The sequence below is a fragment of the Sinohyriopsis cumingii genome, chromosome 15 (assembly GCF_028554795.1).
Source record: "Sinohyriopsis cumingii isolate HCF-2022 chromosome 15, ASM2855479v2, whole genome shotgun sequence".
Lineage (NCBI taxonomy): Eukaryota > Metazoa > Mollusca > Bivalvia > Unionida > Unionidae > Sinohyriopsis > Sinohyriopsis cumingii.
In genome coordinates, this window is record NC_142975.1 from 39,333,276 (window position 1) to 39,348,689 (window position 15,414).

Here is a 15,414-nt window from a genome sequence, read left to right on the forward strand (position 1 = left end):
GTTGTGGGTGAACATCTACAGAATGTGACCAGAAACCGCGATTTTTCTGCAAAATATGCATTCTGACACTTTTATGAATGACCACATAACAAAACTTAATTACAAATACCACTGACCTGATTTAATCCTTTGTACACATGACCACATGCAAGGATCCACAGGCAAATTGTAGATTGTTCTAAACAATACTTCTATGAATGACTGAATTGAAAAATCAGAGACAAACACTCACTGGTCATTATTTAATTCTTTGTAACCATTGCTGCTTACAAAGACCGTTCTAAACGAAGCTTATGATATGAGGCTAGGTTACCAGGTTCATTAGTTTTACAGGTCATTCAGGTAATTATTTGTTATAGATAATAAACAAGAATAAATTGCATGCCATTGAGTGCTAGTGTAGTGCCAGCATCCTATTTTCAAATGGAATAGTCATGAATGAATGCAGGCAGTTCAAAAGGTTTGTATTGTTTCTTTACCTTTTGTGAAAATCTGCAAAACATGGATATCATAATGAGAAATCTGGTAAAGGCCTTCAACATATTAGTCAAGTACACCATTTGTCTTTAGAGTTGATCTGTAATACCTGGGATGAATGAGGTGTTTGTCTTCATCTTTGATACTAGAAAGTGATAACTCTTTCCTGGATTTGATCATCATTCTAAAAGGGTTGTGTTATATGTTGTATTTTTGTTACAGTGATTACAACCAACACACCATACCATTATCATTTCACCTTAACGCATCCAGTCACATGCTTGTCTTTATACAGTTATTCCATTTCTGTCATTGGTAAATTAGGCCCTTGGCTGTTGTCTTTAAAAAAATTCATTCTCTTTCTGGATGAATAAGGTCTTTTGATTCCATTCACTGGTACGCATATATATTACATAGACCCATTTAATCCTACATTCTTGATCTGGAGTTCGATACAGCTATTCAGTCTGTATTTCTGTATCACACCCAGATTCATACTACTAAGGTTCCTTCCTTGACATACACACATCGATGTTTTTTGATGCAGTGAATCAAACCTGTATAGATCTAAATTTTTTTGAATTGCATTCATACAGTAAAGCTAACAATATTTTGAAGGTGAAAAAGAGGGATGTGTAATAAATACAAAACTGACAATATATTTGTTCTGAATTGTGGAAAGAACTCTTTCAAGGTTGGGCTTATGAACAAGTCTTAGCCTTAAGGTCTCTATGTTCCGATACAGCATATCAAACTCGTTCTTTCCACTCACTCAAAACAAATGTCCAGTTTTGTGGACATATTCTTTGTTTTCTCAAAGCCTGATTAAAACTGCTACATTTGTTGTTACAACTAATCATTGATAATATTAATACCCTTAAAAAATATGGCAGAAGCTCTAATGAAAATGATAATAATTCTAACACTAGAGGAAAATATTTAATGTAACTGAAAGAAGTTACCACATGGACAGGAAAAATGTTACCTTAATGAATTTTGCAATTCATAGGACATGTAATCTTCAAATATAATTGTGAATGTTTTATGATAGATGTACATTTACATTGCTATAAAAAATTACTCTCTGATGAATGCCCGCAATAGTTAAATATCAACTAAGATAAAGGCATTAGAACTAAGAAAAAATTACATATACAGTGATAGTGGGTATTTTTCCTTCATAAACAGTGTGTTGAATTTCAACTTTGGAAATTAATCCTTTGCACAAACCTGTTATCAGATGCCACCTGTCTCAAGAGACAGACCACTTATATTAGCAGATGAGCTGGTTTCCCCCCTCCCCCCCCCCCCGAGTCAGGTTTTACTATATAGGTTTTTTCCTTTGTTCTAGGTATCCAATACTGATCAGCAATGACAGGATTAAAAACACCTCAGAGTTATCCCACACATGATCAAATGCAGGGTACTCTACAAATATTATGTACATCTGAGAGTGAAGGTGTAACGTGAAGTGTTTGCATTTGCAACATGCACAATGTAGAGAATGTTGGCAAACCTCCATGTTATTTTCATGTTCTTTGGCTGAATTTTCTTTGGATGTTGTACTTGCGGAAACAAAACATGATCGAAGCACACAGCAAATCAAAATGGCTGCTCAGTGTCTTCAAAACAAATAGCCTGAATTAGTTTAGAGTACACTATCTTTGGCATTTATTAAAATATGGAAAACAAATTTTGCCAGACTAGATTATACCAGCTTCTGAAAGTGCAATGAATGAATGAATGACAAAATATATAAAAATTAAAGTTATTGGCTCTTTTTAAAATCTACCACTTGAAGTCCAGGAAGTGAAAACGACCAAGCAGAGGTAGCAGTTTTTGACACATCTGAAGTAAGCCCAAGCTGTACACTCTATAATCCATATTACACCCATCAATCAAACACCAAAATAAAGGAATTAAGTTCTTTTAACAATACTTAACATACACAAGGTCTTTTTTACATAACCAGGATAACCAGCAAGGAAAACCTGGGAAATTCTTTTCCTTTAAAAATCTAACACTACACAAAGTATAAAACTGTAGAACGCCACCAAGATAAGACTATTCCCATCTCAAACAGTTGTTTTTGATTTAATGCCATTCTCAGTGCAAGATAGGCTACAAATAGTGGCCTGTATAACTGGAAACCCCCAGTAAGAACCACCAACCCATGGGAAGCTATTGGCGGCTTTCTCAAATACCCACCTTTAAAATGCCCGAGACTCGAACCCACTTGGACAGAGATGAGAAGCAAAGCAGTGATCAGTAAAGGTGGGTGCTTTAGACACTCTGACAACCAGGACCCCTATTTCAAACAGATTATATGAGGTAAACGTGTAAGCAAAATTATAAATGGAAAGGCTTGTACCTATTATCAACAGAAAAGCTTGAAATGTTTTGTACTAGAATCTTGCACCCATTATTAATGGAAAAACTTGTAATATTTTTTGCATTCAATTTTTTAATGCCCAGGAAAGAGGGAGTAGGGGTGAGCACGGTATGCATGTTCTGAGACTTGAGAGAGTTCCTCATTAATTTTTAGTACCGAAGGGGCCTAGATATTCTACCCCAATGTTCCATACAAATCTTCAATTTTATAAAGTTTACCAAGTATGCTGAAAGCCATCATTGGGGCGGTGGGGTGCAATTTATGCAGTAAATGTTTGTGTTTTAAAAAAAAGCAGTTTAGCCTATCACTTTGACTGGGAAACGAGTAAAAGCAAAGGCATCAAACAGGCCCCCAGTTTTACTAAATTTCTCCTCAATTTGAGATTTCATATTAACTTGCTCTCAATATTTTAGACAATTTTGGGATTTTCCTCAAGGGTAGAGATAGACACATGGACATGAAACACTCCTTAAATGTTTAAAAACTGGGGGAATCAATTTATTCTTTAAAAAGCATTGAAGGATTCATCCAATCTGGGAAAAATCTTTAAAACATTCCACATTTGATAAGATAATAGGACACTCTTAATTCTTCCTGCCTGATGAACATCTGCTGAAAAATTCATTGCTGCTGACCCAGATATGAGAATGGTATTTTATTTGTACTTCTTCAACTAAAATTTGTTTAGTATTTGAAGGAAAACAGGGTCAGATATGCTTTTCTTGAATACAGTAATGAATAATTATAAATCTTGTGTCAGCCAGTCTTATAAAGCCATTCCTTCTGCAGCAGGAAAGTGGTCTTATAAGATGGGTGGTCTTTCTACAGGCAGATGACACACCTGAATATTAATTACACACCAAAAGGCAGACTTGTATGACTGTAAAAAGTGCAACTAATTTTTAAATATTAATTTTTTTAAAAAAATCATATTTACGGAATGAGATCAATATGATAAATCTTGTATTAATGTTTATTAATTATTATGAATTGTTTATTAATGAATAATCAATACTTCAGTACAAAATCACGTGAAAACCTTCCCAATAAAGACAGGGTGCAAAAATCTAACAATTGCCCTCCATATAATTCATTTTCCCAATGCTGCAGAATGTACAACTAACAATGTTTATTTGAATCTTTCTGATATCACAGACCTTGGCAGTTATTAAGGGACTTGCCATTTTAAGTTATGTAGTTTATCTGGCACATTTCCTTCCAAACTAAGACTGTCTGATGATGTGCACTTTTTGCAACAAAGTATTCCTTCATTGGCCTTTTTAAACTAATTTCTAGCTCTTATGTGAAATAATGTGTTTACAAAGAAAGTGAACTTATCACATGATTGACTGGTTTTAGTCTGGTATCCTTTGAAATACTCTGTGTTTACAAGGGAAATGAACTTGTCACATGATTGACTGGTTTAAGTCTGGTACCCTCTGCAATACTCTGTTTACAAAGGATGTGAACTTGTCACATGATCAACTGGTTTTAGTCTGGTACACTTTGAAATATATTTAATAATATAAGAGAGAGAAGCTGATATGACTAACATGCCATTTTTACTTTATCACAACTAGCCATCACGCTGACTTGAGCTGAACAATACTGTGCTTCTCAGCTGTTGGCTTTTGTCATGTTGATAATTATCAGTGTCAATAATAGCCTGTCCTCATCAAAGTCACATAACTTGACCATCAAAGAACACAAGGCATAAACCACAACTGAATTACTTACAATACCTGCTAGCATGGATTTAAGTTAGATCAGCAGATTGGAGCAAATATGAATGTACTGAATTTATCAATTAACAAATATTCATGAGATTTTCATCTCTATGCCCAATTATGTCTTCACTTATGATGGACAAATCTGACATTTCTGCATTAATATGCTGGCTGCATTATCAGAGTGGCCATTCTAAATGCATACTTTTTCAAACAAAATTTCATCAGTGCCAAGGGATTTCAGGCAGGTGGCATAGCAGGTCATTTATGGGGGGGGGGGGGGCAGGGAGACTGCCATAATCTCTTAATGTCATAATAAAAAAGCACAGTCATAATAAATATTTACTGGATATTTTAATAATACAATCATAATAATTTTCATTATATGAAACACAGTCATTTCAGAAATCAATACAAATAATTTAAAAGTGAACCTATTTTTCATGAATGTGACAACAATGAACAATGAAATATATTCATTTCAACAACTAAAATGAACAACTATTTCCTGAGATGATGGACTTCCTAGGAAACCCAAACTTCAGTCACTTTTCGTCTGTTATCACACAGAAATTTAGAAAAATGACATCATAAACACCTATATTGGAAACAATTGTTCAGATCAAATGTTGTATAAATACATCAATGAAGAAAGTGTACATGCATGCATTAACCATTATCTATTTCATTTACGTATGTAAATAAATCATCTTCCATCTTAAACCATCAGTGCAGTTCTTGTCTTTTAATAATACATACTAAAGCTACATCGTAAGATTACTGGTCAAAGCTGAGGGAAAGAAATAGGAACAAGTAGACCCACCCACCCAAAAAAATGAAATACTATATCATAAAACAAGGGAAGTAACTGAATATTTTTTTCTTCTAATGCACAGGAAGTTACATTCTGACATCAGTCTTCTCGTTTAATCTATGTCCTGAAAGAGAAACAAAAAGAATAAACCTATCTAAAGTGTGAATTAGTCAATGGAGTCCACTGAGTGAGGACAAAAGTAACATGAGCAGTTGCTAATGAAGTACACTGAATGAGGGCAAAATATGAGCATCTGTCAATAGAGTTCACTGAATGAGGGCAAAATATGAGCATCTGTCAATGGAGTTCACTGAATAAGGACAAAAATAATATGAGCATCTGTCAATGGAGTTCACTGAATGAGGGCACAATATGAGCATCTGTCAATGGAGTTCACTGAATGAGGGCAAAAATTATATGAGCTTTTGTCATTAGAGTCCTCTGGAAGAGGACAAAGGTAATACAAGTTTTTGTCAATGGGGTGCAAAAACTAACATAAATCTCAACATAAACCATTATATAATGTCACCCCACCACAACCTTCATCTGTCACCTTTCAGAAATTGACACATACATACTAATGTCTACTGACAAAAGCTAAAGTATAAAGGGCCTGCTTTCTATTTATATTATAGATGTTATTTACAATATTCCATAATTTTGGATAGATCTATAACTTCTGATAGTTATTATATGGGGCTGAAACTACATTCATTTCACTCAATATATATGTAAAGCCCTTTTTCCATTGGTTGATGAACTTGAGTTATTAAAGGTATAATACTCATTTCACCCACTTACATATTTACTTAGTTACTGTTGCTAAGATATGCCACCTAGAAAATGCTATATTAAACAATTTCACTGGTAAAAAAAGCAAAAACATTTAATTAAGTGAAGACAATGACACTGTAACAATGTGTCAGAATGTTTTGCATATCAAAATGTGATCAAGTGAGGAGAATGTAATAGCAATATATCAGAATATCTGGCACATCAAGATGCGAGAAACAATGCTCACAACAGTCAGAAGAAACTGACCAAACAACATAGGAAAATAAGATGACAACATCTAAAAGAAACATGGGACAACTGTATAGTGCAATGTTGCCAAGATATTACATCCATACAAGTTTTGTCAAACTTTATTCTGATTTTCCAATCACATCAATATACAAACAGTCTGAATGTTCACAGGTTATATCTTTTATCCCTCTTAATAAAGCTAACTGTCAGGCTGACCAAAGTTAATTGTCAAGCTGACCAAAGCTAACTGTCAGGCTGACCAAATCTAATTGTTAGGCTGACCAAAGTTAATTGTCAGGCTGACCAAAGCAAATTGTCAGCTTGACCAATGTGAATTATCAAGTTGACCAATACATCTGGATAAAATTTGTACAGATAGTTGATATTACTGATATCAGAATGTGACATACATCATTACTAATGGCATTACTGATATCAGAATATGACATACATAACTACTGATATCAGAAAACAACATATCATTATTTTAATGCTCATTTTCATTTGGATGCAAATATTGAGCATAACCCTGTTTTCTGAATTTATTTCTATTGGTATACTTTACTGAAGAAATGCATATAACCAGCTGCAGAGAGTTCAACTTACTGGGCTGTCTTTTGACAGTTCATCCATCTTTTTATAGAGAACGAATAACCCATACACCATGCCAAAAGAATATGTAACCAATTTATTATTGAAATTTCACCCATATTTCCTAGCACTGATTGAAAGAATATCATTTGTATTATTTTTCTGTTGTCATCAGAATTATATTATTCTTATTCTTCAATCACTTGAACATCAAGGAAGTCAGATATTGTCACTCATTATACCTTTCATTGTCATTCTTTTTACCTTTTTGTTATGTCATTCTTCATATCTTTCATTATATGCCATTCTTTATGCATTTCATTATACCATTCTTTATATCTTTCATTATGTCTATCACTTCTTATATTGTTCAAAAAACCTGTCATTATTTTTATCTTTCATTAAATCTGTTATCCTTTCATTTTGTCTGTCATTCTTTTTATCTTTAATTAAATCTGTCATCCATTATACCTTTCATTATATGTCATTCTTTATCTTTCATTAAATCTGTCATCCATTATACCTTTCATTATGTCATTCTTTATCTTTCATTAAATCTGTCATCTTTTATACCTTTCATTAAATCTGTTATTTTATTTAATTAAATCTGTCATCCTTTATATCTTCATTATATATCATTCTTCACATCTTTCATTAAATGTCATTCTTTTTATCTATCATTAAATTTGTGATCATTGAACTTTATTAAATCTGTCATCCCTTATACCTTTCATTATATGACATTCTTTTTATCATTCATTAAATCTGTCATCCTTTATGCCTTTCAATATATTTGTCTTTCTTTTTATCTTTCATTCTTTATACCTTTTACTATATGTCATTCTTTTTATCTTTCATTAAATCTGTCATCCTTTATACCTTTCACTATATTTGTCTTTCTTTATATCTTTCATTCTTCATACCTTCATTATCAGTAATTTTTTATATCTTCACAAAAATACTTAACTTTTAACCAAAAGTCCATGAGTGCACAATACATCTGTAAGGAATCCCACCAGTTCCAAATTCAATATCCACTCTACCATTGACAGAAACAAATATTTTCAATTCTTGTGTATTTTTTTCTGTCACCACAGTGTGATAGTAACATGCAATTGATATTGATGATAGGTTTAAAACTGATCACAGGCTAAAGAACATGGATTAACTGATCACAAAATAAAGAACAAACTTCTTAAGTTTGATCACAGGGTAATGAACATTGCATTTTTTGTACAATTATTTGACTCCTGTTTGATTATCTCAAAGTAAAGACTGTGATTACAATAAACAACAAGAATCATCTGACCTAATTGGCATCTAAATTGGCTAAAATCAGTTTTAACATTCAAACACTAAATGAAGCATGTGTTGAAGAACAAAGTAGGAAGAGTGAAGAACAAAGTCATAAGAGCAAAGAACATGGCTAGGACCATAAAGAATAAGGTCAGGACAGTGAAAAACAATGTTGGGATAGTGAAGAACAAGGTCAGGACAGTGAAAAACATTGTTGGGAGAGTGAAGAACAAGGTCAGGAGAGTGAAAAACAAGGCTGGGATAGTGAAGAACAAGGTCATGACAGTGAAAAACAAGGTCAGGACAGAAAGAACAAGGTTGGGATAGTGAAGAACAAGGTCATGACAGTGAAGAACAAGGTTGGGATAGTAAAGAACATGGTCAGGTCAGTGAAGAACAAGGTTGGGATAGTGAAGAACAAGGTCAGGTCAGTGAAGAACAAGGTCAGGACAGTGAAAGACAATGTTGGGATAGTGAAGAACAAGGTCAAGACAGTGAAAATCAAGGCTAAGATAGTGAAGAACAAGGTCAGGACAGTGAAGAACAAGGTTGGGATAGTGAAGAACAAGGTCATGACAGTGAAGAACAAGGTCAGGAGAGTGAAGAACAAGGTTGGGATAGTGAAGAACAAGGCCAGGTCAGTGAAAAACAAGGTTGGGATAGTGAAGAACAAGGTCAGGACAGTGAAGAACAACGTTGGGATAGTGAAGAACAAGGTCAGGACAGTGAAGAACAAGGATGGGATAGTGAAGAACAAGGTCAGGATAGTGAAGAAAAAGGTCAGGACAGTGAAGAACAAGGTTTGGACATTTCACTTTTGCGATACAGACACTGATAAAATATGAATCATGCGATTTTTTCAAAAACTGAGCACTGCACAAAATTTGCACCTAAAAAACAAATGTAGGAAAGCACACAAGTACTCACACTATGGAACAACATCAGACACAAAAACCTTGCAACATTATGTCTTTCTACAGACATCTTCTTCACATACATATCCTGTGGGTTTGGTAGCTGCTCCTTTGGCTTCAGTTTTACCACTGGTACCCTCTGATGGTGTGTCTGGTTCAAGTCCAAGAGCTTTCAGCACATCACTGCTCTCCACATGATCAGCTGGATTTTCTTGTTTGAAACCAAGGAGAAGCTTTCCACCTATTATACAGAAAAGTCAATTTAAATGGTGGGGTCTTGTGCTAACTGTTTTGAAATAACCTGAATATAATTAATTATTACATAGCTTGCCTCTACAAAGTTTTTAGCTTTCAAACAAATCCCTCAGAACCAAGAATGCATCTGTACAATATATGTATCACGTTAGCACCTGTAACACCCTTCCTTGGGTGACAGGTGCTATGAAAACTACTCCAACCTACTACCTAGGAAGAAAGAATGGCTGAGATGTGGAAAGCCTAAATGCCAATGCCATGGCTGAGATGCAGGAAACCTAAAAGCCAATGCCATGGTTGTGTTGTGGGAAGCCTAAATGCCAATGCCATGTGTGAGATGCAGGAAGCCTAAATGCCGATGCCATGTGTGTGATGCAGGAAGGCTAAATGCCAATGTCATGGCTGAGATGCAGGAAGCCTAAATGCCAATGCCATGTGTGTGATGCAGGAAGGCTAAATGCTGATGCCATGTGTGTGATGCAGGAAGCCTAAATGCCAATGTCATAGCTGAGATGCAGGAAGCCTAAAAGACAATGCCATGGCTGAGATGCAGGAAGCCTAAATGCCAATGCCATGTGTGTGATGCAGGAAGGCTAAATGCTGATGCCATGTGTGTGATGCAGGAAGCCTAAATGCCAATGTCATAGCTGAGATGCAGGAAGTCTAAAAGACAATGCCATGGCTGAGATGCAGGAAGCCTAAATGCCAATGCCATGTGTGTGATACAGGAAGCCTAAATGCCAATGCCTTGTGTGTGATACAGGAAGCCTAAATGCCAAGTGTGTGATGCATAAGCTTAAATGCTAATGTTATGTGTTTGATACAGGAAGCCTAAATGCCAATGCCATGTATGTGATACAGGAAGCCTAAATGCCAATGCCTTGTGTGAGATACAGGAAGCCTAAATGCCAATGCCGTGTGTGTGATACAGGAAGCCTAAATGCCAATGCCTTGTGTGTGATGCAGGAAGCCTAAATGCCAATGTCATGTGTGTGATGCAGGAAGCCTAAATGCCAATGTCATAGCTGAGATGCAGGAAGCCTAAATGCCAATGTCATGTGTGTGATACTGGAATAAATGCCAATGCCTGTGTGTGATGCAGGAAGCCTAAATGTCGATGCCATGTGTGTGATGCTGGAAGCTTAAATGCCAATGCCATGGCTGAGATGCAGGAAGCCTAAATGCCAAGGTGACAGAGCCCCCCAAAATGGGGCCAAATATGTATGTATCAGGTTTAATGGTATATCAGCGAAATCTTGCCAAGTAAGTTTCAGTAACCCTAAAAAGCGTACCAAATAAAGCTCAAGTAAAAAAGTAGGTAAAATTGTTCATATACAAAGTAAATTTTCTTTTTATACAAAAACACTTTTTTTAGAAAGTCGAATATTGTTCATCATGGAACACATCCCAGGTAAAAAACTGAATAATGTTCATCACGGGAAACAAGGACTGAATTTTCTGTAAAATCAACCTGTCTTCTTGTAATTCGTTAAACCAGTCCCCAAACCTGTATTGTTTTTTAATGTATAATACAAGGAACAAAAATTTCTCATTTCTGCTCTGAGATTCAACAATTTGGAATACAAATTTGGCCTAATACGAATAGCAGCCTGTTTTCTAATCTGAGTTTCCTCCGTTTATCCCCCACCCCCACCCCCCATTTTTCATATTCAGACATTTATGCTGTGATGTGGGGTCACTGCAACTGCATATAAAAAAATTTGGAATTTGCTGCCACCATGCAGTAGCGACATATGGTAGTCGCTTACCAGCAGGCCTAGAAAATTTAAACTTATCTTATATTGACTCATACCTGCAAGAAATAATCTGCTGACAGACAAGACAAAACTATGGCATAGATGAAAACTGACCAGTAATCGCCATTTGCATTACTAGTCATATGACTTCACAAATCTCAAATGATGACATCGGAAGCCCAAAAGTCACGTGCTATCAACAACAAACTCCTTTATAATGTTGTTGTACAGATATTCAATTATATTAAATGACAGATACTTTTTGTAAAAACCAGCAATCTGGCCAGTCTGATTTATCAAGCAGAGAGCACATGTCACCGTGGTAGTCATGTGATACAACAAAACTCCAGAACTTGGAATATATAAATATGGAGAATTTTGTGTTCTTTCATTTTTGTATTTTCATTTAATATTTTTTTATTTTTTTCTCTACAACATTTAAAAATGTGGGTTGTTAGATTTGTGTACTTATGCGACTAGCAATGCTATTCGTGAGTAACAGGTCACATTTCATCAATGACATAGTTTTATCTTGTCTTTCAGCAGATTAAAGACATAATGATTTTAATACTCACAATTTCTGAGAAAATAAGTAATTTTCATATCGATTTCATGCATGTATCACTTGATCTAACAATGTTTAAAGTTTGCTAGGCCATCCGGTAAGCGGCTATACTTTTCCACCACCATGTTGGCCTCTTGTGATGCTAGACTGGTTTTCATACCTTCCATGTAAGGAAAGATATGGATATCAAGCCGACTTTCAAAATAAACGTCTGCTAGACGAATCTAATCCACTGGGTGTTTGGATTGACTCAGCATATATGTTTATTGCAAGCAACCAAATGATCCATACTGCACCTTCAAAAAAAATTATCATTTCTCCAGACTTTTTCCTGATAGCGTGGGAACCCTGCTGATAAGAAAATATAATGCTTCCTACATCCACAAGCCTACAAGTAGAAAGTCTAATAAGAAAATAATGCTTTCTACATCCATGAGTCTACAGGTAGAATGTATGCTTTCTACATCCATAGACCCACTGGCACAGAGTCAAATAAGAAAATAATGCTTTCTACATCCATGAGTCTACAGGTAGAAAGTATGCTTTCTACATCCATAGACCCACAGGCACAGAGTCAAATAAGAAAATAATGCTTACTACATCCCACAAGTCCACAAGGAATTAAACGGGGCACAAAGTAAGCCAGCAAGCAACTCTATGTAAATAAGTACAATTTTTTTGTATGTGCCACATGGAGTTTATCACTGGGTTCAGATAGTAGAAATATTTATTTGCAATGATACAGGATAAGAAAATACCATCCAATGACCATCATTTTGTACCAGAAGGTAGGTTGGTTGTTGTTGTTGTTGTTGTTGTGGGGTTTAACGCCATTTTTCAGCATGATAGGCTATACATGGCAGCCAGTATTAATGGTGGAGGAAGAACCCGGAAAACCCCGGAAAGAACCACCGACCCACGAGAAGCTACTGGCAAGCTTTCTCACATGCCCACATTGGCTGAATCTTAGACTTGAACTGCCGCAGACAGAGGTGAGATGGCAGTGATCCGTAACAAAGAGCACTTTAGACCACTCGGCCACTCGGGGCCCCAGAAGTAGGTTGGATTGAAAATTCTAATTGCAAAGGTGAAATATTTCCCTCCAACACAAATTCACATGGAGGAATTTATTTTCTTCATATTGTGAATACTTTTGAAAATGTCCTCCCCTTAAGACAGTATGTAATGTTAGGATTAGGTTGAAAAATTCAGTATAAAGTTTACACAGTCACATAGTTTCATTAAAAGAACTGTTGTTGAGACTACCCTGGTGCAGTATTTGTAACAGTGTCCAAATTGTGTATTGTGTTTTCAAAATAAAAGTTGGATGGGAAATAACATCAACTTGTAAATGTCATTATTTTAAAAGCAAACTGGAAGTGTAATTTACCTTCATTAAAAAACTTTGCAAGGGGCAATGAATTCACACATGAACAAATAAGGGGAGATAACAAAGGATAAGAATTACACTACATGTACATGCAGTGGGCAGATAAAGAAAATATGTCATCTTCAGTTCCAGATTAGATGCTGTTGTAATATTATTATTACCTATCCATAATTAGCTGGGTTCATAGGGGTTTTTCTTTGAAAAATTATAAAACAGAATTTTAATAATATTTTATTACAAGATACAGCACATTAATTATTACATGGAACCAAACTGATATGAGTTTCTGGGGAAGATTCATACTGAAGTTTTATTTTGTCAGGTCTCCTAACAGGTGTTGATGGAGTATAATAAATGTTGCAGGTATCAATTTTCTAAACATTCAGGACTAGCTTTCACATTTTGTTCCAAAGGATCGATGTGCTGACACACTGTGACAAAATGTTGAAAAACACATGGTGTAGGGAACTGATGTAAAATCTATTAGAGGTGTGCAGTTTTAACAGTATATCAGAAGACTGCAGTATTTTTTCAGGCAGTGTATACCACAGTACTATTTCAATGTACTCCTACATCAGTAGTTTCCATCAGTATGGAATGGACGGAAATTCCAGAGTAATCCTGTTATGAATTTATTCATATCAACGGAATGTTTTCATTTTCATGACAAAATAATTCCAAAAATTATTATTATGCTTTTGGAAACCAACTGTATTTATCCTAATATAATTTTGAACAATACAAATATAACTAGATTTATGATCCTTTAGGCATATGCTAAATGGGGTGTTGTGATTGATTCAGGCCAAATCCAACTCTTGGAAACATTTTGAATTTTAAAAGATGCAATTTATTTAAGTTATTTATTAGTGTATATTAATGTATTGTGAACATGCATTCCCTTGTAAGACTGCAAGTCACTGTTCTGTGGAACAAGCTTCCACTACATGTAAAATCTGCTGAAAATATTACAGTATTTAAGAAGAGGTGTCATGAGCATGTATGTGCTTCTAATATATAATGGAGTTTAGTATTTTAATACTAAAAATGTTAAAATAAACAGTAATTATTGCTCTCTTCATATAATGTGCATTGTTATACTCAAGGGATTATAGTCCTTCCTTGACTAATGAGCCACCCTCTATAAATAAAGCATTATTATTATTATTATTAAATTGTTAGTGTATATTAATGCATGGAGAACATGTATTCCTTTGTAAGATTGCAATTAACTGTAAGATTTGCAGAAGAGTAGTTACTTTGTTTAAATTTTATGTAAATGTTTTACGTTTACTGACCCTCTCTTATGAATATCTTGCCTTGGTATTGGCATTCCTCTCAAAGTTTTCCTGCCTATTGTATGTAGTTAGTAAATTGTAGGTTTAAGTGTCAATACTTCCTATTTTTATCAAGAAGCCCTCGAACAAATTGTTGGCTTCTAATATAATTGCAGCATACCATGGCACTTATCTCATATGTTCAGCAATACCACAGTACAAAACTGTTTGGTTACCAAGCTCTAAAATCAGTGCAGACCTTGGGTAATCATGATAAGTCTACAGGTAAGCTTTCACACTTATTTTATCTTTTTCTTTGCTATTGCAGCATTTTTCAACAACTGGGAAACCATAATAACCAAAACAATTGCATGGAATAATTAAGGACACCTACGTGTCCAATTCCTATACCATGTTAACAGTCATTTTAATGTTTGAACTCATTTGTCAGACATGTCAGGCAAATACAGCGATTCTAGGATCCCAGATATATACTATTAGTAAAAGTTACTAATATTTTTGTTGCAGTGAATGAAAGTAAAGTGCGTGCATTATTTCAGTATCCTGCAACTTTTGATGTACCACATACCCTTTGCAACAACCAGTGTTCCTCCATTCTGCATACCATCTCCAGTCAAGTTTCCATCTATTTTCTTCTCTTTGGCCTGTGCACAAGGAAAAAGGTAAAAGGTGTCATTTCTACAGTACAAGTTAAGAGTCACATAAGGGTGTTGTTTTTGTGGGGTTTAACGCCATTTTTCAGCATAAGAAAGGCTATACATGACAGCCAGTACTAATGGTGGAGGAAGAACTCGGGAAAACCCCAGAAAGAACACTGACCCATGAGAAGCTACTGGCAAGCTTTCTCACATACCAACATTAGCCAAATCCAAGACAGTAGTGATCCATAAAGGTGAGCACTTTAGACCACTT

General features: G+C 35.1%; 1 protein-coding gene across 1 annotated transcript in view; it reads right to left on the reverse strand.

Annotated features, from left to right (window-relative positions):
* Positions 1 to 4,931: 4,931 nt before the first annotated feature.
* LOC149781653 (prostamide/prostaglandin F synthase-like) overlaps positions 4,932 to 15,414 on the reverse strand; it is a 54,577-nt gene continuing 44,094 nt past the window's right edge. The window contains exons 5-7 of the mRNA XM_089935728.1: positions 15,071 to 15,146; positions 9,251 to 9,478; positions 4,932 to 5,534 (exon numbers count right to left, since the gene is read on the reverse strand). Of these exons, the coding sequence (XP_089791854.1) occupies positions 9,288 to 9,478; positions 15,071 to 15,146 (267 nt within the window). The 3' untranslated portion in view covers positions 4,932 to 5,534; positions 9,251 to 9,287. The remainder of the gene's footprint in view (positions 5,535 to 9,250; positions 9,479 to 15,070; positions 15,147 to 15,414) is intronic.